Source organism: Gymnoscopelus microlampas, assembly GCF_963454915.1.
Source record: "Gymnoscopelus microlampas genome assembly, chromosome: 13".
NCBI lineage: Eukaryota > Metazoa > Chordata > Actinopteri > Myctophiformes > Myctophidae > Gymnoscopelus > Gymnoscopelus microlampas.
In genome coordinates, this window is record NC_139950.1 from 14554232 (window position 1) to 14580159 (window position 25928).

The following is a 25928-nucleotide window of genomic DNA, read 5'->3' on the forward strand; positions in this document are numbered from 1 at the left end:
AACGTGTGATGCGACACATTGTGAGCTTGTAGATCTGCTATTTTCAAATTGTGGCCAATATGGCATAGCAGTGGCAGCCATTTTGTAGTGCCACGGATAGAAAACCCTTACATTTTCCCATAGATTTCCAAGAATATTTGAAGACCGCACAAAAAAGGGTATTTATTACAATGTTTTAATATAATAAATATTAAAATATTTTTTGAGACAGAATAACATGCTTTAAGGTCATGATTCACCAGGAGCCTGGATGGCTTTTGCTTCCAGGCTCAAAATAATTTATTGGGAACAACCAGTCGAGTATTTGGTCTTTTATAGCTATGCTCTGTGGGGGCTTGTTTTCATAGACCTGGTTGCTTATTTCTCTCGCAAAATCTGGCAACACTGATCCCTGTCTCAACGTGACGTACAATGTCACGTGACGGGTCAGGTCAGTTGAATAAGAATTCTTCACGCCGTGATAAAGCCCCCCAGAACCGGGGAAGAACAGTGAAGCTGCCGTCTCCTGGTGGTCAAATCTGAGATTGCAATACATACGCATTTAAAACGCTACTGCGCATGCTTCTGTCGTCTGAAATGCCAGTGCGCTTGCTCTATTGGCTCCATGATTGGCTCCGATTTTAGAGCCAATCCAGGAAGCAGAGGTACTATGTGCGCTTGTGAGCAACTTTCATTGAAATGAATTGGTGGGGGCGGGGCAGTCCGCCCTCTAGATATATTATAATTCTGTGCGTGTTGTGAAACATGGAAGTGTATGATTAGTTTACTATTTGTTACATGAAGCCTCTTCTTCTTGGATCACAGACTGATAGATTAAACACACAGACCCGTCAGGATGCTGCTGCCCGCCTTAAGGTCTCTGGTTCTCTGCGGGGGTCGCGGTGCTGCTGCTGGGGGGAAAGCCTTTAGTGTGAGTATATTATATATAATATGATGCTAACTATGCTAACGTTAACCTCAGGGATGAGAAAAAAAGGTCAGATGATGGTGCCGGGTGTCGCTTGTTGATGCTGGCAAAAACTGATCTACAGGCTTAAAACACAGGGCACTTTTTGTAATGTTAGGCAAGCGACGCCCTGATCTATCTATATATGGAATATAAGATAACGTTAAAAGGTTCTCTTCTCCCATCAGACACGTCCTGCACGTAGCCGGGGTGTTGAACTTGTGCCGATATTTGACTCCCTGATGGAGTTCCACTTAGAGGAGGATTACCCAACGGGCCGACTGGGCCCAGGCCCAGGGGCCCCTGAGCTAGGGAGGCCCCTGAGCTTGAGCCTTTTTTTTTTTTATAAAAAAAAATGTTAACATATTTTTTTAGCAATTTTAACATAAAAAAAACCTAATAATTTCCCTTATTAACCGCAATATAACCGAACAATTTCTTTGTATTTAAGTTATAGGTAAAACATGCATTATATTAGCCTATCTGCCGCCGTGCACAGACGTTTTTAACCGAAAAAAACCCTATTAATTTCCATTATTAACCGAGATTTGGGGGTGGGTGCGTGCACGCGTGCTGCGCGCGCGTGCACGCACGGAAGGGGGCGGGGGGGCCTTTTGCGTGTCTCGGCCCAGGGGCCCGTTTCTTCCTAATCCGCCTATGGTTCCACTCTGTCTGTATCGGGGCTAGGGTGCACCATAGGGGGGTTCATCCCCTGGGTGGTCAGGACCGAGGAGGTGGAGGAGTGTAGCGGGGCTAAGGGCGCACCACAGGCGGGTAGAGTAGCTCCGACGGAATCTCTACCTCCGCTGTATAGCTCCGAGATGAGGTTCCTCGTTCCCTCTTCCGTTTGAGCAGGACATTGTCGCACATTTTCCACTTTACATGTTTCTTACCCCTTTCTGCACATCGTATCCAAAAAGTAAAGCTTTTCCGCCATTCTCTCAGATGTTTTAAGTTCTAGCGCACCATAAAAGCTATCCAACGAGTTGAAGAAAGTATTTAATTTGCCTCGGTCCTCATCCGGTTACATGTTTTGTAAGACATTGCGCAAGAGTTGCGCCCGTAGAGATAACTTTACTGATTCCCCTACTGGTCAAATGCTGAATTGCATGTTCTAATGCAAAATATTATGGAAGCGGTTGAGGACCGAGGCAAATTAAATACTTTCTTCAACTCGTTGGATAGCTTTTATGGTGCGCTAGAACTTAAAACATCTGAGAGAATGGCGGAAAAGCTTTACTTTTTGGATACGATGTGCAGAAAGGGGTAAGAAACATGTAAAGTGGAAAATGTGTGACAATGTCCTGCTCAAACGGCAGAGGGAAACGAGGAACCTCCTCTCGGAGCTATACAGCGGAGGGAGAGGTTCCGTAGGGGCTAGCTAGCGGGTAGAGGTGACTGGGTAGGGTGGGTGGTTGTGTAGTAGCTGTCAGACCTTAAATGTCTACTGGTGGTGTAGGCCATGTGTTTTCAAACTTAAAAACATAAAAATAAAATGGACCCCCAAAATTCTGTCCTAGTATAGGGACACTGACATGAAAAGATGTTTTGCCTTCAATTAAAATGTCTACTCTAAATGTCACAATTGTACATCAGAAATAGTCACTAATCTTTTGTTTTGTGATCATTACAAGTGAATTAAAATATACAGTGATCTTAAACCACTCCTGTGATTGGGTACCTCCTGCAGAAGACCCCCACAAGGGCCCCACTATGAAACTCTCTGGTGTATTACCGAGCTGGTGGTGGAGTGTGGTGGGTTAGGATGCACCATAGGCAGGTAGAGAGCCTGGCTCTTCTTGTGGCCGACCAGATCAAAAGGGGGGAAGAATGACATTTATGTCATTGACACAAAATGAAGATGTTGATATTGCCAGGAATAATGAGTTGAGTTCTAATGAAGAACATATTACAATTCAATTCAAATGAGCTTCATTGGCATGAGAAAACATGCCCGTTTGAACACCGCCAATATTTTTCATTGAAAATAAAAAAGTACTCAGGAGCCGAGATACAGAATTTTTAAGTTTTAAGTTAACAAGGAAGTGGATGGGAGTCTATATCTTCGAAAAATCATATCTCCTTGGTCTTTGGGTCAAAAAAAAAAAAAAAAATGTAAAAAAAAAAAAAAAAAAAAAAAAAATATTTTTATTTTTTAAATTTTTTTAAAAAGTCGTTTTAGTCGTTCTTGGCAGGCATGGCTTATGGAAAAAAGTCGTTTTAGTCGTTCTAGGCAGGGAATGAGTTAACATTGCCAAAGCAAGTGACAAAATATAATAAAAACAAGGTAAGAAAGAAATGGGGAAAGTATGTACAGTTGGAGAGGTACAGCATTGTGTTAAGCAGAGCTATGTCACATTGCGACGTTATATACATGTTATATATACATGGTATAAAGCTTTTTGAAACAAATAGCAGCACTCTTTTGCTGTCACTTTTGGGACAATTAGCAGCATTTTTCCCAAAACTATTTAAAAAGTATACAAAAAAGCCTCAGATTTTAAATGTGTTTTAAAGGTAGCAGCTCCGTTACATGCTGGTAGAGGATGGATGAGTCGAATTCCGGCAGGGAATCGGTTTCCTTAACGCCTTCTGCTCTACTGCCAGATGCAATGCTAACCAAAACACCTCTTATTAATGTTTTCAGCTACAACAGAGGACTCCACAGCTGCGACAGTGGATGGTAAAAAGAACCCAGAGCACCATCACAGCCGAAGTAGGGGTTGCTTCTACTCCGGCCGCTGTCACTGTACCCAACGCCGCCACCAACCGCATCGTTGGTCGCTGGTTAGTGGGATGCAGCGGACTGGTGGTCGGGGCCATTGTCTTGGGCGGAGTCACCAGGTAAATAATAGTGAGATAATCGCAATTATTTTGCATAATCGTTTCCATGTGGAGATATTTTCAAACACGTGCAAAACTTGTGGAAATAGCGGATGTACAAGCTCACAACGTGATGCACCGTGACACGTTGTGAGCTTCTGGATTGGCTATTTCAACTATTCATGTTATTTTTTTTTATAAAGTTATTACATTATGTTATTAAGTTATTTGTCAAATCTTCCCTGTGACCTTTGGTTTACGAAGCCTAGAAGCCAAAATAATTGTATGTTTTATTCATAATGCTCCTATGTTCAACGACAATAACACAATTAAATCGTTAATCGCAATTACTGTATGTGTGTGACAATTAAATCGTCGTGCAAAAAATCCGCTGTTGTACAAATGGTGTTGATGATATACCTTTTTATGTTATTTATTTGATGTGATCAGGTTGACTGAATCAGGGCTCTCCATGGTGGATTGGCACCTGGTGAGAGAGATGAAGCCTCCTCAGACCCAAGTGGAGTGGGAGGCTGAATTCTCCAAGTACCAGCAGTTTCCTGAGTTTAAAATGTAATGTATCTAATTCTAAACCAGTGGTTCTCAACCTTTTTTTCTGGATCAGGGCCCACATTTGAAATGCATTTTCAGAGCATGTTTATTATATTAATGATGAATTCTAATCAATTATTGATTAGAATTCTGACTTGGATCAATGGAAGCAACATAGTATATACTTAAGTTCTTATTTATTGGTATATTATTGGTGATCACTACGATACTATGTTTTGAATATTAATGTAATATTGTCACGATTGTCATCGTAGTATTTTGCCAACCACCATCTCAACCTTGGGAACCACTGAGCTAAACCTTCTGATTGAAGCATGGTTAGACATCTCACATTGGTTATGCTCTGAACTGTACTCTTGGTGTCGTTGTGTGTGCATTAACAGAATGAACCATGACATGACTCTGCCAGAGTTCAAGTTCATCTTTTACATGGAGTGGGGCCATCGTATGTGGGGCAGGCTAGTTGGCCTGGCGTACGTTTTACCCACCATTTACTTCTGGAAGAGGGGATACTTCAACCGCTCCATGAAGTTGAGAGCAGTGGGGCTGTGTGGATTTGTCTTCTGCCAGGTGAGCCATAACAGCTTGAGTCGTAAGAGATGAACGCAGAAGGATCACAGCAATGATTCATCTTTACTTGGCGCTTGATGTTGCTTGTGATCAAGTAGGGCGTTAATTTAAGAGAAAAGAAAGTTAAAGTTAAAACATGGAGATAAGAGGTATCTGCCCGACAGCAACGATATGTGTCTGGTATGATTTGTTGTTTCAGGGCCTGCTGGGCTGGTACATGGTGAAGAGTGGTCTGGAGGAGAAGCCAGAGTCTTATGACATCCCGCGGGTCAGTCAGTACCGTCTGTCTGCCCACCTGGGTTCTGCCCTGCTGCTCTACTGTGCCAGCCTCTGGACGGGCCTCACCATGCTGCTGCCGCCCCACAAGGTACCACACAGTCTGCACAGCACGGAGAACAGAGGTTAAAGCTACAATCCATAACTTATTTTAATTTTTGGTTAAAGGTACTATATTCTGATAGTAATCATTGCTACAGAGCGTTTGTTCGGTCACAGGGGTCTCTCCAGCTCTTTAGTAAACAGAATAGTACATTTTCAGGTAGGTGACAACATTTAAGCCAATCAGGAGAGAGCACTGAAAATGCATTTTCTGTTTTATAAAGAGCTGGAGAGACATGGGAGACTCCTTTTACTGAACAAACACTCTATAGCAATGAGTACTATCAGAATATAGAGCTATTTAACACATATTTTAACCAAAGTAAATCACTTACCTTACCTTTTAATTGAAACAATTAATTGAAAAAAGCTGATGCTCATTCACGCTTGTTAATGTTATATACGTCAAGGCAATTATGTTTCTGCACTCATTTTCGGTTTCGGACAAGAACTTTCCTTTTGGTCCTAAAAAACGCTGCTCATCAATTAATCGATTAAACGATCGATAAGGTTGTCAACTATCAATTAATGAATGAATCGATAATTTTCATCCCTAATTTGAATGGATAAAACGTTATTTTAGCCAGTCTGTATAGTAGCATTGAGACATTTAGACCCTGGTTTAGGACACCAAGCTGAATGCACACCAGATTTGACACTAGCTGCACTGCCATCTTTAGATAGCAGGCAGGCATAATAACTTCTTTTCATCTGGAGAGAGAAACAATGGACATCAAATGTAGGCATTGTAGCTTTACATTCATTCTTTAGCTCAGTATTACCATAGTTGAGGGGTATATACTACACCCATATGCAGAGTTGGTGATACTAGTATTTATGAATGTTCTATCTCTTTCCTCAGCTGGCTGATACCAAGAAGCTGGTCCAACTCAGAAGGTTTGCCAAGGGCACTGGAGGACTGGTTTTCCTCACTGCACTATCAGGTATGAACCTTAGGTGTTTGCATGCTCTCAGACTAAAATGTTAGGGAGGGACTAGTGGACAAGAGATCCAGTAGAACTAAGACAAGTAATTTATTATGTTTTGGCTGTGTGTGGGTGTCATGTTCCGCTCAGCTATTTTCAGCTAAGTATAAATCAGGCATTGCAATGGCATCAAGCCCTGCCAAAAATACATTTCAGTTGACTAAATCAACTGTAGATTTAGTCAACTAAAACTAGCGTAAAACATTTCAGATGACTATAGTCATATACTACATAAATATAAAACTAATTAGAATTTTATTCAAAAGACTTTGACTAAAACCTACTAAAAAACTGACACTGCTCTGTGCTCTAGTACCCAATGTTATTGCATATTGAATATTAACACCTGTTAGCTGTGCGACAAATAGAGGTAAACTGTATTGATCTAATCAAGTAATTGGTTAATTAAGTAGTTAGTCACCTAAGTGTAGTAAGTTAAGTAGTTAGTCTTTGGAAGTCTGTGCATTTGTTGTAGGCTTGGATGCTGGGCTGATGTACAACTCCATACTGTGTTGCAGGTGCATTCGTTGCTGGGTTGGATGCCGGGTTGGTGTACAACTCCTTCCCAAAGATGGGAGAGCTATGGGTGCCTGATGACCTGCTGGCCTTCTCTCCTACCCTCAAGAACTTCTTTGAGAACCCCACCACTGTGCAGTTTGACCACAGAATCTTGGTATGTCAAACATGACTCCATTTATCAGATGGTCAGTCTTATCTAATGTACAGTATGCAGTACAGTGGGTGACCATTGACTTTGTCGTTTTTTTTCATTCTTCTCATGCGTTTCATGCAGGGCATGTATGATTTCCACTCTGTGCCACTAGGGGCAGCAGCGGTCTACTGCCTACAGCCCACAGCAGACAGCAAGAATATATTTGTTACTAGTTACTGTATATCCTCTCCAAACTGTACATACATTACTTTACACTTTTGTATTATGTTTTGACACTTGCTTTGGAAAATGTAAACGTATGTTTTATCATGCCAATAGCTCATTTGAATAGCAACATTGTTTGTTTTGGGGTTTTTAGGCACTGTTTTTCCTAGAAAGACAGAGAAAGATCCTGTATGTTGCTTACAGTACAAGATGTGACATTTATATTAAGCAAAATATTAAGCAAATAAAGTTAGATAGCATGATGCTGCGCTTAACATTAGTTTAATTTTAACGTCTTAATTGATAAAACGAGACGGGAAAATAAACGTATTTTTTTCTCTTGCCAATAGATTGGGTTTTCTGTTCAGCGTCGGGCAGTCAGGAACGCATCTCTGTCATTTTAGAAATGTTCAGACACACATTGGTTTCTGTCTGTCTGTCTCAAAAGTCTGTGGAGAGAGAGAGAGAGACAGACAGACAGACGTCTTATATGTTTTTTTTTTCTCGCATCAATTGTTGTGTAGTAATATTCCAACATTTTCCTCTACAAATGAAACAGCCCAGCTAGTGTAGCGGTTAAAACTGATGTCCGGTGATTTTTCGACCCGTGTTCGAATCCCACGCGATGAGCATACAAATTATTAATTCTCGTCTATTAGTTTGTATTGGCCAGTGCGTTATATATATATAATGTATGTATAATGGATTAATATTCATAAAACCAACAGACAGACTTTTATTTTAAAACATAGCAGATCTACAAGCTCGCAAAGCATCATGGTGCAACACTTTGTGAGCTTGTAGATCGGCTATTTCCACTACTACTTTATGGGACACTGCTCTCTCTCTCTCTCTCTCTCTCTCTCTTTAGTTTGATGAACATTGAACCTCATAATAACATCACTCCGTTCGCGACTGCATACAGAACGTGTGTCGGCTCTGATGTTTATTAGACAGCATGGACCTCCGCTCAGGTCCTGGAATCCAGAGCCTTATGTCAAGACTTGGCTGCGAGCACATCGCACGGCAGAAAGCACAAAAACCAAAGTGGCACAGCCTGTCATGTCAGATAACCCCGATCGAGCCACTTTGGCAGTTTTTATAAGACAGGGGTTATTGGCGTCTTTTTGGTTTGTTTTATTTTATTTCCTCGTTTATAATTATTTCCTCCTCAATATTGTTTAAGAATTAATGTGCTATCCATGACATGCTGTCACCAGTTTACCAGTTCACTGTCTGTTATTTAATGATGATCGAATATTGGCTAAATGTTTACAATTTCTTCTGTCCAAACAATGAAAAGCACTTAGAAAAGGCAAGTGAGTCTCTCTTTAATTAAGCATGATGAGCCATGTGTTTTCCACAAAACAATTGAATATCATTGAATATAATGGCACCCTTGTCATACTACTATGTTATTATAGCTTTCAGTTGGCCACCACAGGCACAGACAGTGCGTTTTAGCGCAGCGCGGCCTGGCGCAGCGCGGCGGAGTGGTTGCGTGCGGGGGGTCGGGGGGCTTTCGTGGGAGGGGGGGGACGGGTGGATCAGAGCTTAACCCTAAAACCGAAATAAAGTAACAAAAAAAACTCCAATCCGCTTAAGAACCGCGCTCCCCCACTTCCAAAATTAGCACTAGCCTACAACACTGGCCCAGTCTCTTGCCAAACCGGTTATGTTAATGTATGCAGCCTATTCCAAATAAGCCAAGTGAGGAACTCTGCTATCAGGTTCCCCCTCCCCCCTACAGTACCTCTGTAGGCCTATCTCTTCTATCAAAGTATTTGTTCAGATACAAATTCAGAGCGGCCAATTTTGATATTTTTAATGCGCCTACATGAAGTTAGAGGGATGGGCAGAAATGGTGTAGGGTGTAGGCTATTTTCAACTGTTAATGGGTTTTTCTTTCTTCACAAATGAATTCTACTTTGTTGTACAACAGTGTCCCATAAAAGCTCACAAAGTGTTGCATCATGATTTGAATTCCGACTGAAAACGCCACCCTTGCGTCTCCGTGTGTACAACCAAATACGCATCTTTCCTGCACCGATGACGCTTGGGGCTTTTACAGCGCTGCTCCTACACTACCACGCACCGTCAGCAACAAGTGGACATGGAGTAAATGTACTTAGTTACTTTCCGCTTAGTTACTTTCACGTGCATATAAATGAGCCACGCGGTTTTATAAGAATGAAAACAAACGCCTCGCTGTTGGCCATGGATCACATGACGGTCGTCTGTTACGGTCATGGATGAACTCAAAATGTTACTTGAGTTCAATCAAAGTAAAAGTACAAAAGTATTGGCAAATATACTTAAAGTACTGAAATATTTGAAAATAGCTGATCTACAAGCTCACAATGCGTCGCAATGCGTTGTGAGCTTGTAGATCGGCCATTTTCAAATAGACTATGTGAAATAGGGCAAATAATGTATGTTTTATAATGTAATGATTTATATCTGCAAAGTAACTAGTAACTAAAGCGTTCAAATAATGGTAGTGGAGTAAAAGTACAATATTTTCCTCTGAGATGTAGTGGAGTAGAAGTAAAAGTAAAAATAGCAGATCAGCATGCTTATAGCGTGGGATTCGAACCCGGGTCGTAAAATCACGCGACATCAGTTTTAACCGCTACACTAACTAGACTATTTCATTTACAGAGGAAAGAGGTAAAATGATACTATACAGAAATTGATGCGAGAAAAAAAAACATATAAGACGTCTGTGTCTGTCTCTCTCTCTCTCTCTCTCCACGGACTTTTGAGACAGACAGACAGACAGACAGACAGAAACCAATGTGTGTCTGAACATTTCTAAAATGACAGAGATGCGTTCCTGACTGCCCGACGCTGAACAGAAAACCCAATTTAAACGCTCTAAGCACACGTAATTATTGCTAGTTATTATTATTATTAATATAAGACATCTATCTGTCTGTCTGTCTGTCTGTCTGTCTGTCTGTCTGTCTGTCTGTCTGTATGTATGTCTGTCTGTCTGTCTCTCTGTCACAAAAAAAGTGACTCCAAAGCGGCACCTTGTGGTAGTATTTGGAACTTAAATTTACTGCAAAGCGGGTGAGGCAAATGAGTGAAGTGATTCTCTTATGAAAAGCGACAAAGTCAATGGTCACCCACTGTATGTGTGGTCTGCATTTCTATTTTATTTTATTTTGAGGTCAAACATGTTGGTCTTGTAACAAGTGACTCATGTACTGTCAGTGACCATTGTCCTGGAGCAAAATGGAAATAAGTCATCAGGACTAGGGCTGTCACAATTACAAATGTAACTTGACGATTAATTGTCACACAAATAATTGCTATTAACGATTTAATTGTGTTTTTGACATTGGAACATATGGATACAAACTTACTTTCTGTTTGGCCTTTTAGGCTTTGTGATCAAAAATGCACATAGGACAGATATGACAAATAACTTTCTAACTATTTCTGCTATTTTTGAAAAATGTTTGAAAATATGTGAACTTTTTCAACATGGAAACGATTATCTCAAAGAGATAATCTCAAAGATTATCTCAAATAATTGCGATTAGGCAATTATGTAATAATTGTGACAGGCCTAATCACGACTTTGTGTCTAACGTGTAGTGTAGTTTTGGCCTAAGGGCTATAAACACGCACACACACACACACACACACACACACACACACACACACACACACACACACACACACACACACACACACACACACACATAATATGTCAAATAAAATGTATCTATCCATCTCTGCAACCTTGTGAGCCCAAGGTTTTAGCCTTTTCTTCTCTACTCTCCAGGCGGTTTCGTCATTGACGGCCATTACAGGCCTCTATCTGTTCTCCAGGAGGATGGTGCTGCCCAGGAGGACTAGGATTGCCATCAGTCTCCTTGCAGCGATGGCTTATGGACAGGTAGGATTTCAGTGCTGGAGGCGGTACTGTAGTTTAACTCCACTGGAGAAAACCAGTGACTTGTTACGACTGAGGCGATTTTTGCTATTGGTCATGCTCATGGGTTAAAGTTCTCAGTCGCCATGACTTATTTCAGTCATTTGGATTCCATAGAATTCAGTGGTTAACATTAGCTACTGTATGTGTTTGTATTATCCAGGTGGTCCTTGGCGTCAGCACCTTGTTGCTGTATGTACCCACTCCACTGGCAGCAACCCACCAGTCTGGCTCTGTGGCCCTTCTGTCACTGGCAATCTGGGTCCTGGCAGAGCTCCGCAGGGTGGCCAAGTAAATGCCTGCTGAGGCCATTTCACGTTTTGGCCTATAACTCTTGAGCCGTAGGTCGAACAATCAAATGTTTATTTCCCCCCTGAATTCCTTGGATCATGATACAACACTTTGAGGTCTCACCCAGGCAAAAAAATCTGTAATTTTGCCATTACGGTTTTCATACTCCACATCGTTTCGCCTGGCGTAGATCAGCGCTCCAAGGACCACACATTTCTAGTTTGACCATGCCTTTTGTTGAGAGAGATATGTTGTTGTTCTATTTAAAAACAAAATTGAGGTTTGACCATCTGTTGACTTCTCTATTACACTAGACGTTATGCAAAGACAGGCAAATTAAAATAGTCCACCCTGTATCAGGCTCTGTACAGTGAAGGACACATTTTTGACTTGAAGCAAGAATACTAATGTAACTGTAATTAGTTACCCTTTGTGTACATAGTTGAAATAATAGGTGTGTGTGTGCTTTTTATTTTATTTTATAAGCTTATGAACATGGAATTGTGCTGGCCCTTTTGCCTTATGTCCGAGTAGGCTCTGTTAAAGCTACTGTAAATTTTATATATCTCCTGACAGAGAGGTAATGATCTGAACTGCGGTAAAGATGGCGGTGCATTTAGTGTTCAATCCTTCTGCTTCAAAAAAACTAATTGAAGTCCTACCCGACACCAGGGTCAAATGTCTCCATGGAACAGTAGGGAGACCACCTCCAACTACTGCACATGTGCTACGTATATTGTATTAACATACTATTCAAATATTGTATTGTATTAAGTTGACTTAAAATGACTTGGACAGAAAGTGATTTTGGAATGTAACAATCATTCTGATAGACTGAGGACGTAGGCAATAAGGTGTTAGGAGAGTAGAGTTGGGCAGAAATGTCAATTTGACCAAAACATTACGTAAGCAATTATGCTATGAGGCTAACGATTCGTTAAAATAAGCTCAGGATTGTAGCTTTAACCGAGTACCTTCATTTAAGACTGGGGACAACTTGGCAACATTTGACTAAAGTGAACGCTGTATTGTGTACAGGTAAATTATTTCATAAATATTTTGTTTTGACCGTGTACTGATAATTGGCAAGGTTTAATGGAAAAAAGTGGAATCTTGGATTTGTTTGTTTTGTATATAGTTGGAATTGCAAATGTAACGGCACTGTCTAAACAGAATAAAAGCACTTATGAAGTCTTTGCAATCAGTTCTCCAGTAATTCTTTTGCATAGCAACTGTGATTTCCTTTATTGTCTGTACAAAATATACACATCTTGAATAATGCAATGCAACCAGTTGAGGCTAGCTCACTAGACACTGTCAGTACAACGGGTTAGTAGGTTCTCATTGCTCTAGACACAGTACATGCGGGTATAGACAGGTTTTACTCATGGTCAGGCCTAGTGGAAGTCAACATCTGCACTGGCGAGGAGGACCAACGAAGACAGACCACTCTTGCCCCAAAGTAAAATCAAAGGGTAAAAAAAAACATGACCACCTAAACCCTATATCGTTGCTGTCGGGAAGAAACCTCTTATCTCCATACTTTTTGTGTTTTTTCCCCCCCCGTAAATTAACACCCTACTTCATCATACTACAGCGTCACACAAAAGTGTCGGATCGACAAGCTCGAAATGTTGTGCGAAGCGACGCGTTTTGAGCTTGTAGATCTGCTACTTTTGCTATTTTTGAATTTGAATCCTGAAAAGTAACAGTTTTGGACATATGAGGTTTCCACCCGACAGAGACAATATACTTAGTTGACTGGAGTACCCCAGGGCTCTACTCTAGATCCGCTAGTATTTCCCTCTATACCAAATCTCTTCGCCGAAATAGCCTATCTACAAGCTCTCAACGTGTCACCAGTGCATTGTGAGCTTGTACTGTAAGATCTGCTATTTTCACCGAATGTTAATCCCCCTAGAATAGGAACGCTAGGATTCAAGTGGTTATATAAGTGAAAAGAGCAACACGGGGAAATAAGAAATTACAAAGGTTGGAAGTGCATAATGATCAGGGCCTTAACTGCACAACTAACTCCCAACAGGATAAGAAGGTATTTGTGTGACACCATTCATGCTTATTCAATAGAATCTTGGCTATGAGTGAGAACGTGATGATGTCTTCTAGACATTATTGCTAATATGCTTCTTCATTCCCTCTGTAATATAAAGACCTTGCTGTATATATCTGTGATAGAACATAATTAAGAACGGTGGTATGGTACCGACAGTACTCAATAAAAAAAACAGGTGTTTCATCTGGTTTGGTGTGGTTTAGAAGGACGTAGCAGCGCAGCGTTCCGTACGAATTGCATATCGATAGGGTGGAACTCAGTTATAATTATTTTGTAATTGCATATCGTTGCTGTTGGCCAGACACCTCTTATCTCCATATTCAAACTTTTTGTGTTATTTCGTAAATGAACGCCTTACTTGATCACCCATTTCCTAGAGCATCACACAAAAGCATCAAAAGTAGCAGATCCGCAAGCTTGGGTTTTGAGCTTGTAGATCTGCTACTTTTGCTGTTTTTGAATTTGAAACCTGAAAAGTAACAGTTTTGGACATAAGAGGTTTCCACCTGACAGAGAGAACATACTGTAGTACTTGAACATCGATATGAAATGTGTTTATGGTTGAGAAACATTGACATTCAACATATCCATGGTTTGCGGAAATGTGTAATCTTTGTAAATCGATCACACAAAAGAACAAGAAAATCATCTCTGAATTTTCAATTATGAGTGAGGTCTCCTGTAGGTTTAACCTTGAGGTTAATTAACAACTTTTTAGGTTATGGTTTTTGCCGCTTGACAAGACAACCCGTTGCGAGACGACAAGAAGGCGCTATAGGCACACAATACTTCGTGCGTTGCAGGACGTAGAGTGAAACACCTGTTTTTTGGGAGTCCTGGTACCTGAGACGTATTCATTCTCAGTCGTTCAGATTTGAAGGCCCTGAACACTCATATAGGTCTTTTCAGTTACTCAGGCTGATAGATAGACAATTTTCTGCACAATTAGAAATCAGTCTGGATTCCAGGCTACAATTAGGGGGTAGAACACAGTACTCTACTCTCAACGGCATATTAGCTGGAATGCATCCATCTAGTTTGAGATGGAATTGTACTTGAGGTCACGTGATTACAAATTGCAGCTCTGTGCTCTACTCTAGCTCTGTGGTTCTAAAGTTTTTCAGGCTGCAACCGCCCAAAATAATGATATTGAACTGGGGACCCCCCAAAATAATCATATTTGAACTGGGAACGCCCCACCCCAATAAGCACTTGTAATGTAGGCATTACATTTAGTTTGACTTACTTTTGATGCAGTAATGGTCTTTTTTCTTTTCCTTCTTTCTTTTGGTATTAAAAAGGTCTTAAAAGTCCTTAAATTGTCACTTCACTGTCATCTGGGGACGCCCAAAAAAATCATGTGGGAACCCCCCTGGGGGTCCCGACCCACAGGTTGAGAACCACTGCTTTAGCTGACTCGAATCCTGCGTGTTTCAGTCAAATTGTTTTTTTCCCCCTGAATGCCACACATACAAGCAGTAATTTTTGTAAAAAAGAAACCTGTCGATTACAGACAGTACACCTCTTCTTTGGGCTGTGTGGGCGGGGACAAACTAGGTTTGACTGACAGCCTCCTGACACTCCTGTTTTGTTGCATCTCTAATAGAACATCCACACCAAGCGCAATAACTATAACTATAAAATATAATTTTAACTCAAGTAAATGGCAACGACCCCACCACAACTATAATTTATACATCGATGTGGATACTAACATCAGTATAGTTATTGTTCTTTGTGTGGATGGCCCTTAACCACTTTTAAACCCTGGCCTATATACTTTATTATTTTTGGTCCGCTCCTTTATTCCCTCTACACCAAATCCCTTCTGCAAATATAGCTGATCTACAAGCTAACAACACATCTCGTTGTGACTTTGTTGTGAGCTTATTAGATCGACTATTTTCAATGAATGCTCGCCCCCAGAATAAGGATGCTCGGGTTTAAGGGCAGGCCAATTTACATTGCTTGTGACATGAAATGGTCTCCATAGCTTCACCCATCTTCCCATTGTCCCATCTACACCCAAGCGTAATCAGCGAGAGTAACTGTGTATACACCGGCTGTGTGAGTGTTCAGGCCCTTTAAGTAACAGCTCTTGAATGAATACAGTCGAATGGCTTGGATATGGATGTACAGTAAGCTTGCTTAAAAGAGGCAATCATTGTTATCAGAGCGTAGCGTTTGCCAACGCAAACCACAAGCAGGGACCAGTGAAGCACACACTGCCTTGTTAGATCGTTGTGTCCCCATATCACCCTTCAAGCCAACTTCTCTAAACCATATCTCCCTCTCTCTTTTCTATGTTGGGCCCCATTTGTCACAACACACTACAATGATCAGTGGCTTAAAATAATTCTTCAATTTCGGTGTCTTGAATCTTTGGTGTTTACAGAGTGAGGGGGGGGGGGGGGGGGGGGGTATGGGTGAGAAGAACAGCATGTCATTAAAATCTCTCACTCACAAACACATGCACACCTCTTTGAATTAGTGAAATGGAATAATAAAAAACATTTTTATCCAGAATTCCTTTTTTTCCCTTTTAAGTGGTAGAACCTGCTGCAACCACATGACAAAGTTTTCTGTTTACATAATGTTTCACAAATACACCATTGGTAATCTAATAATTCCCACTGAATGTATATTATTGATAAGACTAGTACAATTGTGGCATGCCGGTCCCATGTTCACAGGAAGGGTTCCCAAACATTTCAGGCCGTGACCCCCCCAAATAATCATATTTAAACTGGGTACCCCCCAACCCTGACAAGCACTTGGAATTGTAGGTATTACATTTAGTTTGACTCGGTTCCACAGATAAATATTGTGAAAATAGCAGAACTACACGCGCACAGTGCCTCGCACTGCGAGACGTTATGAGCTTGTAGATCGGCAATATTCACAACGTATGCCCCTTTCTTACATAATATTTGACAATTTGGTACTAAAAAGGTCTTAAAAGTCATTAAATTGTCACTTTAGAAATGTGCAGATACCCTGTATACACTTATACTGTATATTGGTTTATTTACTGTTGAGTGAGAAAACTATGTTGCACATTAAGCTTATATCTGGGGACCCCCCAAAATAACTTGGAGACCGCCTCATGGGGGTCCCGACCCCCAGTTTGGGAACCACTGGTTTAGAGGAGCCAGGGGGTGATTAACCACATGAACCCTGGCGTCTCTATTTTGAGCTATTTTTCATTTTAGCTATTTTTACATGATGTCGTCATATGACGAAATATAAAATAGGGACACACCCATTTTCAACCCGATCTTCACATAATTAGTCCTCACTAATGCTCATTATAAGATGCCACCATTTCCATCTGCTCACGCTGTGACATAGATGTGGACTGTGGAAAAGGCTGTCACCATTATGACATTTTACTTGGCGATTAATTGTCGCTCAAATAATTGAGATTAACAATTTAACAGCGTTTCTGTCGTTGAACATAAGAACAGCTCAAAACTTGTCACATCGTGACACGTTTTGAACTTGTAGATTGGCTATTTCCACTATTTTTTTAAATGTTTGCAAATATATGAACATTTTTCAACAATTATTATGATTATGCAACATATTATTGCGATTAGGCGATTATGTAATAATTATGACAGGCCTAGCTGTGGACAGTTCACAAACCTGGCTATACCAATGACATCATGGGTGAAAATTCCAAGCCAATAGAAACTACAGCCTTTATTCCCTTCCTGGAAAAAATGTGCATGCTTAATTGTATGCCATTGTTCTTCTTGCATCAATAACAATAAATAAAAAAGTTTATAATGTCATCTCATAGAACCATCCAAACAGTCGTGTAAGCAGAGATGGCACAGTCCCATAGTGCAGTGGTTCTCAAAGTGGGGTCCAGGGGTCCTTGGTGGGGTTCCAGCAGGGGGTCCCAGCAAAAGTAGTTAATATAGCATCATAATCCTTTTAACCACTTTATCCATTTATACGTTGGCCATTCAAAAATAGCAGATCTACAAGCTCACAGCGCGTCACATCGTGCCGCCCTCCAAGCTTGTACATCTGCTATTTTTGATAATCTTTGAAAAATATCTACCTTTTCAGATGGGGGTCCGCAGCCAAATACACATCATTTTGGAGGTCCTTGACATGAAATAGTTTGAGAACCATTGCCATAGTGAGCATAATTGAGGACCCATATACAGTATGGAGATGATGCTGAAAAAAAGGGCAAAGCTGCTTGTCAACTAATAGTGCAAGCCAACTTAGTACTGCCTATACCCACTGTGGGAATACTGGAAGAGGAACAACAGTCAACACACACACACACACACCCACGCACGCACGTATGCACGTGCGCACACATACACGTGCGCACACATACACACACCTACACACACCTACAGCTATACAATTGGAAGGCCAGGGAGATATTCCAAGGATGAAGTTGGGTGTTTTACCCCACAAGTCTTATATGATGTGGATTAGATAGTGTAGATTATGTCTCTTTCTCTAACACGCTCACATACACACGCACACGCACACACAAAAGGTGAGGCACCTGTGGATGACTAGGAACAGCGGACGGACGGACAGACAGACAGACAGACAGGCAGACTTTGGAGTATCTCTGTAAATACATAATTGAATAATAGTGACATCATCATGCGATATTAAAATCAGTTCCTTATTGAAACAACACTGTTGCGCCTCCATCTGTGACGTCTGGCGCCACTTGGTTCATCCCAGTTGTTGTTTTTTTCTTTGGGTCCCTGTTGTCCCCCATTTGCGAGTGTTTCTGCTTCTTACTTCCACCAGATGGCGCTGGATTCACGTCTACATTTATGACATGAGGAGTGAGAGTGTACTAGCTGCTTCAGGTCGGCGTTCGTTGCACAGAGCTGGGACCAGCGTTTCCCTTCAACAATTTCCAAACCTGCAGTGTTGGTCTTAGATCAGGGTTTCGGGGGCAACAACACCATCGCTCTTTGAGGCCAGCCTTTTAGAGGCCGCAGGAGTTCTTTCGTTCAACAATATGTTGTAAAGTTTGAAATAAAACAGGTGGTGGTGTGTCAGTGTCTATGAGCCTGCCTCTTGTCTTCTCTCTGTCTCTGGGGGAAGTGGGGGTATCATTGGGGGACGGGGGAGGGGAGACAGGATCCTCCTCCACTGTGTCTTGGAGAGTGGCCATCTTGTCGTCCAGAAGGATGGAGATGGACAATCACTGGCCTGCGCACTCAGCAGCGACACGCAAGAGGTCAACAAAAATATAAAACGTGTACACATACCCACAAGCATGCATGCCTGTCCACAAACACACGCACACACGCACACGCACACGCACGCACGCACTTCTTCGGTGCCAGTGTGCTTCTGGACGCTCTTAGATGACGTTGTCAAACAGTGCCATGGACTGCATGATGTTCTCATCCTGTTTCAGAGACAAGAGACAGACAGACAGTGTTAAAGTCATCATATCGTTGCTGTCAGGCAGAAATCTCTTATCTCACTTTTTGTGTTTTTTCTTAAATTACCGCCCTGCTTGATCGTACTACAGCGTCACACAAAAGCAGACAGACCTTTTGGCAAGACTCGATGAACTCCTCTATAGTGACCACACCGTCTTTATTACGGTCCATTTTCTGCAAGGAAAAGTACAAGACATTTACTCACTGAACAACAAACAACAAAACAAAAACAAACACTGCCCTTTGCACATATTTTACCTTGCATTAGATATTATGTACTGTATATCCTATTCATCCTGGTTGCTAAATAACAGTCACATATAATGTGCGTTTTTTGGTTTGTTTGTTTGGATTTGTCCTTTATTCTTTTTCTTTTTCTTTTTACTGGCACATACTGTTGAGTGAGTGACAAATAACACCTCTTTTAATCGTGATACTTCTATAATTCATCCCCTCTGGGGGATTTAAATAGTCATAAAGGGAGTAGTCAGGAGGAGAAAAGACTTATATCTAATTTTATATGTGTCATTTTCCAGGTTTTGCGTTTATTTCTGGAGTCTAGAAAGTAGAATCTGTAGACCAGTGGTAACCAACCTATTCAAGCCCATGAGCTATTCCAAAGTGTGAGCCAAGATCTACCACTACAAATGGTGTGCCAATTTTTTTTTTTTGACAGGCAGTATGTGCATACATGCACACAAAGGATAGTAGTCTAAATAAGAATAAAAATGAATAGCTGTGTAATCAATGCGAAAATCTTAGAAACACATATATTACAACATTTAAAAAAAAGTTTGGTTATTCTTTTAATAAAACAAATTAAAACTCACAGGTACATGAACTAAATTGATAGGCTATTACAGATATCTTCTCTTCATGCCAATATTGAGATTCACAGTTTCTGTGAGGATTTGTGACACCCTTTCATCATTTGGGAAGTAAAATCTACACTGTAGACAGAGTGACCTGGAAGAAGCTCTCCACATGTTCCCTGGGGGCGTCGTCCTGCATATTGGGGTACGTGTACTTCCCCATCATGTCGTAGATGGACCTCATGATGTCCAACATCTCCTGCAAATGTGAGGATATTGGGTTGGTTAGATCTTATAGCCATCTTTCCCTCAAGCTTAGAGCAGCTTGATCGCGCCAGACTGAATGTGTGTGTGTGTGTGTGTGTGTGTGTGTGTGTGTGTGTGTGTGTGTGTGTGTGTGTGTGTGTGTGTGTGTGTGTGTGTGTGTGTGTGTGTGTGTGTGTGTGTGTGTGTGTGTGTGTCTGTGTGTGTGTGTGTGTGTGTGTGTGTGTGTGTGTGTGTGTGTGGTTACCTCTTTGGTGATGCATCCGTCTTTGTTCAAGTCATAGAGGTTGAAGGCCCAGTTTAGCCGGTCGTTTATGGTTCCTCTCAGAATGATAGAGAGACCGAAAACAAAGTCCTGAGAGAGAAGCAAGAGATATATGTCATATCGTCGCTGTCGTATATATTTATATATATCTCCATATTCTAACAGTTTTTTTTCATAAATTAACGCTGTATCATATTACAGCATCACACAAAAGCATCAAAAGTAGCAGATCCACAAGCTCGAAACGCGGTGCGAAGCACTATTGTAATTGTAGGTTCAAGGTTGTAAATTCATTGTTACATCTTGTGTACAGGTACATAAGAGCAGTGTTGGAAAAGTTACTCATATCAGTAATATACTGTATGACCTATTACTCTTTACTTTTTTTAGCCTTCCTTTTTTTCCTTCCTTTTTCCTTTCTCCCCAAAAGTCTTACTTTGCAGCTTTGAAGCTCCAAACAAAGTGCTAGGCCATATGAGGCCAACATGTGCCAGTGCATTTCAATGCAATCGAAAAAATATGCACATTAGAATAACAACTTTGTCACAGTCAGTCACAATTTCACAAATAGCCCTACAATATTAACCTGAGTGACAGTAATGAGTTTAACACAATTAATGTGTTAACTTATATATTATAGGCTAAAACATTCTGCATGGCTGGATATTTAGTTCATCATTATAAATCTGGTGTCCTATAACTTCAACTACAATAATTCTGGAAAACGGCTCCCTCAGCAACTTGTCAGTATCATGTCAGTATCATGCTGCGTTTCGAGCTTGCAGATTTGCTACTTTTGATGCTTTTGTGTGACGCTGTTACATGAAGTAGGGAATATATTTACGAAAAAACACAAAAAGTTAGAATATGGACATACTGTACTGGTTTCTCCCTGGCAACAGCGATATATTAAACTGCCCTCCTCAAGAGCACCCCAGCGCCCTCTCTGAAATAATATTGCTTCCAGCTCCCCCAAAACGTCTCTGTACGCCCCCCCTGGAGGGGCTGAACCGCCCCTGTTGAGAAACATTACTCTAGAGTCTTGTTAGAAAGGGACTAACATAGATAATATATACTGTACATCTCACAAATGATGTCTCATTCGCATAGACGTCCTTCCATTTCAGGGAAAAACTGACAGTGTAAAAAACAAAGCTCACCTCGAAACTAACAGATCCGTTCTTGTCTGTATCAAAGGCTTCAAACAGGAAATGTGCGTACATACTTGAATCTGGAGAGAGAGAGAGAGAGAGAGAGAGAGAGAGAGAGAGAGAGAGAGAGAGAGAGAGAGAGAGAGAGAGCGCACAGTACAGCACAGTCAGGGTTGCCATGTCTGCTTATTCTAGGCGACTTTGGGCTTTTCTGAAATGTTGTTTGAACATAATTATTAGTAGTGGCGGGTTGTGTTTTTTGGGGTTTCTTTCTAAAGTGTAGTTGCTTATTTGGGCTTGCTTGCTAATGAACCAGTGGTTCTCAAACATTTTCATGTCATGGACCCCCAAAATGTATTTGTCCATGGACCCCCATCTGAAAATATTTTGTGCCAGGGATCCCCCCTACCAGATTTGTGTTGTTAAAATGTTTCACAAATATTCTACTTTTTTCCCCAAGATTCTTTTCAAAATAGCAGATAGCAGATAGCAGACAAGCTCACAACGTGTTGCGATGAGATGCATTGTGAGCTTGTAGATCTGATATTTTCAAATAGCCGATGTATATTGGTTTAAAGTGCTCATGTGGCCCATATAGTCATTCTTTTGGGCTTGTTTTCACTAGACCTGGTTGTTTAGTTATTTCTCTCGCTAAATCTGGCAACACTGAGCACAGTACAGTAGAAAACACTTCATTGGCACAGGATGGAACATCTTCCAAAAAAAGGTACTGTATTTAGGTGGCTAAAAGTAGCAGCTACAGTAGTTAAAAATATCCAAGATCACACACACAAATAATCGTTTTAAACTAGAAAGCCCCAGTGGAGCTTTAAATCTCCGCCAAGAGGCATGCCCTAGCTACCTCTCAGCATCTTTTCCTCTGTCTGGGGCGCATGGGATGACAATGATACAGCATGGGGTACCGCATGGGCCAAAGGGGGGAATTATTCTAATAATAATTATTATCATATTATTACGGTGCAACTACTGTATAGGCTGTATGGAGACACATTTTTGGACAGTGAATATTTAAAGTGGTGTGGCACTTTGTCATCACTAGGACCCAAGACAATGTTACTGTATATCCTACGGACCGAATACATTGAAATATGCGACCCCGCCAGCTGCAATTCTAATCAGATCTTTCACGTGGTTTTTCTGTCACTCAATGTTCTTCTTTCTTGTGTCAATGACGTTTGTATCACCAGTCAATCAAATGTTGTGGTTTGGAATGTGAGTGTCTGGTTTTTGCTGCCCCACAGTTGGTTTATGCGAGAGCAAGCAAAATGAGGTGTTGTGAGCTTGTAGATTGGCTATTTTCGCAATAATTATCTGTGGAACAAAATGTAATGCCTTTGTCACTCTATTGGCTAGGGAGACAAATTTTGATTAATTGGAAATCACCTACTCCCCCTCTCACACTCACTGGATAAGACTATTGTCTAAAACTGGAAAAGATCAGACTCTCATTGTGGCTCATCCAATAAGTTTGGGAAGTTATGGGGTCCATTCTTTCAATTTGTCCATAATTTAAATCTCTGCTTGAGGATACGTGAGGTTTGGTGGAATGTTGGTGTGATGGGTTTGATGTGGCGGGGGTGTTGTGCTGTTATGCGGATTATAGATGTGTCATGGATATGTATTGTTTGACTGATGTTGTTTTATTTTTCATTTGTCTGTGTTCTTTATCTGTTTTTTTGCCGGACCCAGGGGGTCTGGCTTACATGAGGCTTTGTACCTGTTTTCTCCATACATGGGCATGGTCACTTTGTCCTTAGGCCCCAGCCATAAAAGTCTGTCCCCCTTTCGTCCATACATGGGCATGTTTTGTACCTGTTTTCTCCATACATGGGCAAAAAACAGGTTTTGGTCACTTTGTCCTTAGGCCCCAGCCATAAAAGTCTGTCCCCCTTTCGTCCATACATGGGCATAGACACAGGCTGACACGTCATGTGAAGTCTGGGTCTGGCAGAACCAGGTCTCCTGGTCTTGTTTGTATCTTTGTTTGGTTTCCTTTATGGTGTTGTGAATTTTTGGGTGTTTATTGCTATGTTTGTATTGGATGGATGGCACTGGAGGAAGCTATTATGTATCTGCATAGTACACATTTTTGAAAATCCAATAAACAAAGTAAAAATCACACCCAGTGTGAAGTGGGCGGTGTGTGGTCATCACAACATGACTCACTTTAAAAAAAAGGATGAATAACTTTTTTTAAAGTCCATACTGCTATTCATAGGGCTGCACGTGTGTCATGTGTTTCGCTAGCCAATCACAGTCCTGAATTTGCAAAGTCAGCCAATCACATTACAGTTAGTGGTGATGACACTAGCTGTAATGTGATTGGCTGATATGAAAAAAGTATCGATTTGCATTAACAATGGAAGGGTTAGGGGGTACACAAATGTTTTGGTCGGTGTCCAGAACTCACTTATAGGGGGCGGCTACACCGCCCCCCCAAAAAAGAAGAAAGAACATGATTTGTTAACAGTAATGTTATGATGTAATGATGGGGTAATAATGCTGTTCAAGTAATGTCAACCACTCACCTCCCTGAGGGAAGAACTGAGAGTAGATGGTCTTAAAGTTCTCCTCATTCACCACTCCACTCGGGCATTCCTAGGGTACAGACAACAAGGAAGAAACTCTTGTGAAGATATTATACTGTTTAGACTGATTCTAAAGGTTCTTGATTTACCTACTATCCTAGATTACTATTTCTATGCATTTGATGTATTACCTCGTGTTAACCTTGCTTCCTGTAAATCGCTCTGGATTAAGAGTGTCTGCTAAATGCCTAAATTGTAAATTGCAAATTGTGAAGCATCATTAGTCGCAGCCCAAGTACTGATCTAATTCAAAGTCTGCAGCCAAGTACAGTCCGAATGCCCTGATGCAAACTTTATCCACCTACTTTAACGGGTATGCTTCGGGAGGTGACTTGTGTGGACTTAGGACCGCCAAGTATCTCAGAATGCATTTGACAACAACCAGAGGCAATGGTTGGGGGAGAAAACTCACAACTACTAATGTTGTTGTGTTACAGAATGTAGTTTAAAGATTTTGCTTAGATGAGAATTTAGTTGTTTAAACTTCACTTCTGACTAGAGGTTTGGGCTGCTACATTATGCGGCCCTCACACCCACGTCGCACCGCACTCCCTCGAGTCCTTGCTGATGTGCTCAGAGAGTTTGAAGTCGGTCCCAAATATACACATGACTATATAGTGGTCGGATCTGTGGCTCTAAACAACCGGATCTCCATACTAGTGTATATATGGGCATATCGGGTTTCTTTATGGTTATGTCTGAGTCACAGTGACATGCCTATATATGGGCGTATCGGGTTTGTTTATGGTTATGTCTGAGTCATAGTGACATGTACTGTATATATGGGCGTATCGGGTTTGTTTATAGTTATGTCTGAGTCATAGTGACGTGCCTATATTTGGGCGTATTAGGTTTGTTTATGGTTATGCCTTGTCAGAGTGACGTGGACTTTAATATAGGATAAAGCCTACTTGAACATTTGCTCAGACGTTTTTCGAGCTGTTTTGACTGAAATACATACAGCTGATTATAAGAAGTGTGTGATCACATGACCTCAAGTACAAGTCCGTCTCAAATTAGAAAGATGTGTCTCATGAACTTGAGAGAATGTGCTCCCCAAGTTAACTTGACGAGTACTGTACATTCTTCCCAAAGATGCAAGTCTGTTCTGGTATTGAGAAACCATCGTGTACTACCCCCCCCCCCCCCCCCCCCCCCAGCAAATCATTACCTAATATACACAATTCATCATGACTACTTCTGGTGCAATATGGACACTGTCAGACTGTGCGCTGTGATTATCATATCACATCATATTCTATTACTGTCACCTACTGTTAAGCAGTGAGACTTCCATCTGCTACTAAAGCCTAACTCATTCTTCGCCGTATGACAGTGACTCTCAACGGGGGAAAAAAATGCTTGAAAATCAGTAGTTTTTTTTTTTCTCCAGCCGGCGGCAACACTGTCGTAAGACAAAGTATACAGTAATTATAAAAGGTTTTAGTGTACAGTCTGAATGTATGCTCCACAATGTCCCTAACGTGAGTCATGCATGTCCATGCCTCTAGTTAAAGGTAGGGTAAGTGATTTGCTTTGGTTAAAATAAGTGTTAAATAGCTCTATATTCTGATAGTACTCATTGCTATAGAGTGTTTGTTCAGTATTAGGAGTCTCCTTGTCTCTCCACCTCTTTATTAAACAGAAAATGCATTTTCATTTCAGTTTCAGTTTCATTTCCAATTTTATCCAAACAGGACAGAGAACTCAATCAGGATACAGATTAAACAAGTGAAATTGGAAGTGATGACACTAAGAAATGAGCAGGCAAAATTGGAACTGGAACACTATACAAATTAAGCTTAAAAATGGGTACTTTCTCCTGATTGGCTGAGATTTTGACACCTACCGAAAAATGTATTTTCTGTTTATTAAAGAGCTGGAGAGACAGGGAGACTCCTGTTACTGAACAAACACTC

At 41.0% G+C, this 25928-nt stretch overlaps 2 protein-coding genes across 5 annotated transcripts in view; one reads left to right on the top strand and one right to left on the bottom strand.

Moving 5' to 3' along the window:
• The first annotated feature begins 724 nt into the window (after positions 1 to 724).
• On the top strand, positions 725 to 12582 carry cox15 (cytochrome c oxidase assembly homolog 15 (yeast)). The gene is made up of 9 exons (XM_084075719.1): positions 725 to 910; positions 3594 to 3790; positions 4220 to 4342; positions 4726 to 4912; positions 5112 to 5279; positions 6153 to 6234; positions 6795 to 6949; positions 10950 to 11063; positions 11263 to 12582. The coding sequence occupies exons 1-9, from the start codon at positions 836 to 838 to the stop codon at positions 11392 to 11394; spliced, it is 1233 nt and encodes a 410-aa protein (XP_083931845.1). The 5' UTR covers positions 725 to 835; the 3' UTR covers positions 11395 to 12582.
• Positions 12583 to 18761: 6179 nt separating this feature from the next.
• The window catches only part of LOC311058154 (A-type potassium channel modulatory protein KCNIP2-like), a gene marked incomplete at its 5' end in the record, with an annotated part of 194479 nt that continues 187312 nt past the window's right edge, over positions 18762 to 25928 (bottom strand). For all 4 annotated transcript variants that reach the window (XM_084075493.1, XM_084075494.1, XM_084075492.1 and 1 more), the window contains 6 exons: positions 18762 to 18871; positions 19020 to 19082; positions 19875 to 19979; positions 20232 to 20339; positions 21410 to 21480; positions 23950 to 24019. In XM_084075493.1, the coding sequence (XP_083931619.1) occupies positions 18824 to 18871; positions 19020 to 19082; positions 19875 to 19979; positions 20232 to 20339; positions 21410 to 21480; positions 23950 to 24019 (465 nt within the window). In that variant the 3' untranslated portion in view covers positions 18762 to 18823. The remainder of the gene's footprint in view (positions 18872 to 19019; positions 19083 to 19874; positions 19980 to 20231; positions 20340 to 21409; positions 21481 to 23949; positions 24020 to 25928) is intronic.

What these genes read in the sequence shown, in the direction of transcription:
- cox15 (XM_084075719.1), top strand. Translation starts at nt 836, where the DNA reads ATGCTGCTGCCCGCCTTAAGGTCTCTGGTTCTCTGCGGGGGTCGCGGT. An exon ending in CAGTTTCCTGAGTTTAAAAT is followed by an intron (nt 4,343 to 4,725) that starts GTAATGTATCTA and finishes GTGCATTAACAG; the next exon opens with AATGAACCATGACATGACTC. An exon ending in TTTCCTCACTGCACTATCAG is followed by an intron (nt 6,235 to 6,794) that starts GTATGAACCTTA and finishes ACTGTGTTGCAG; the next exon opens with GTGCATTCGTTGCTGGGTTG.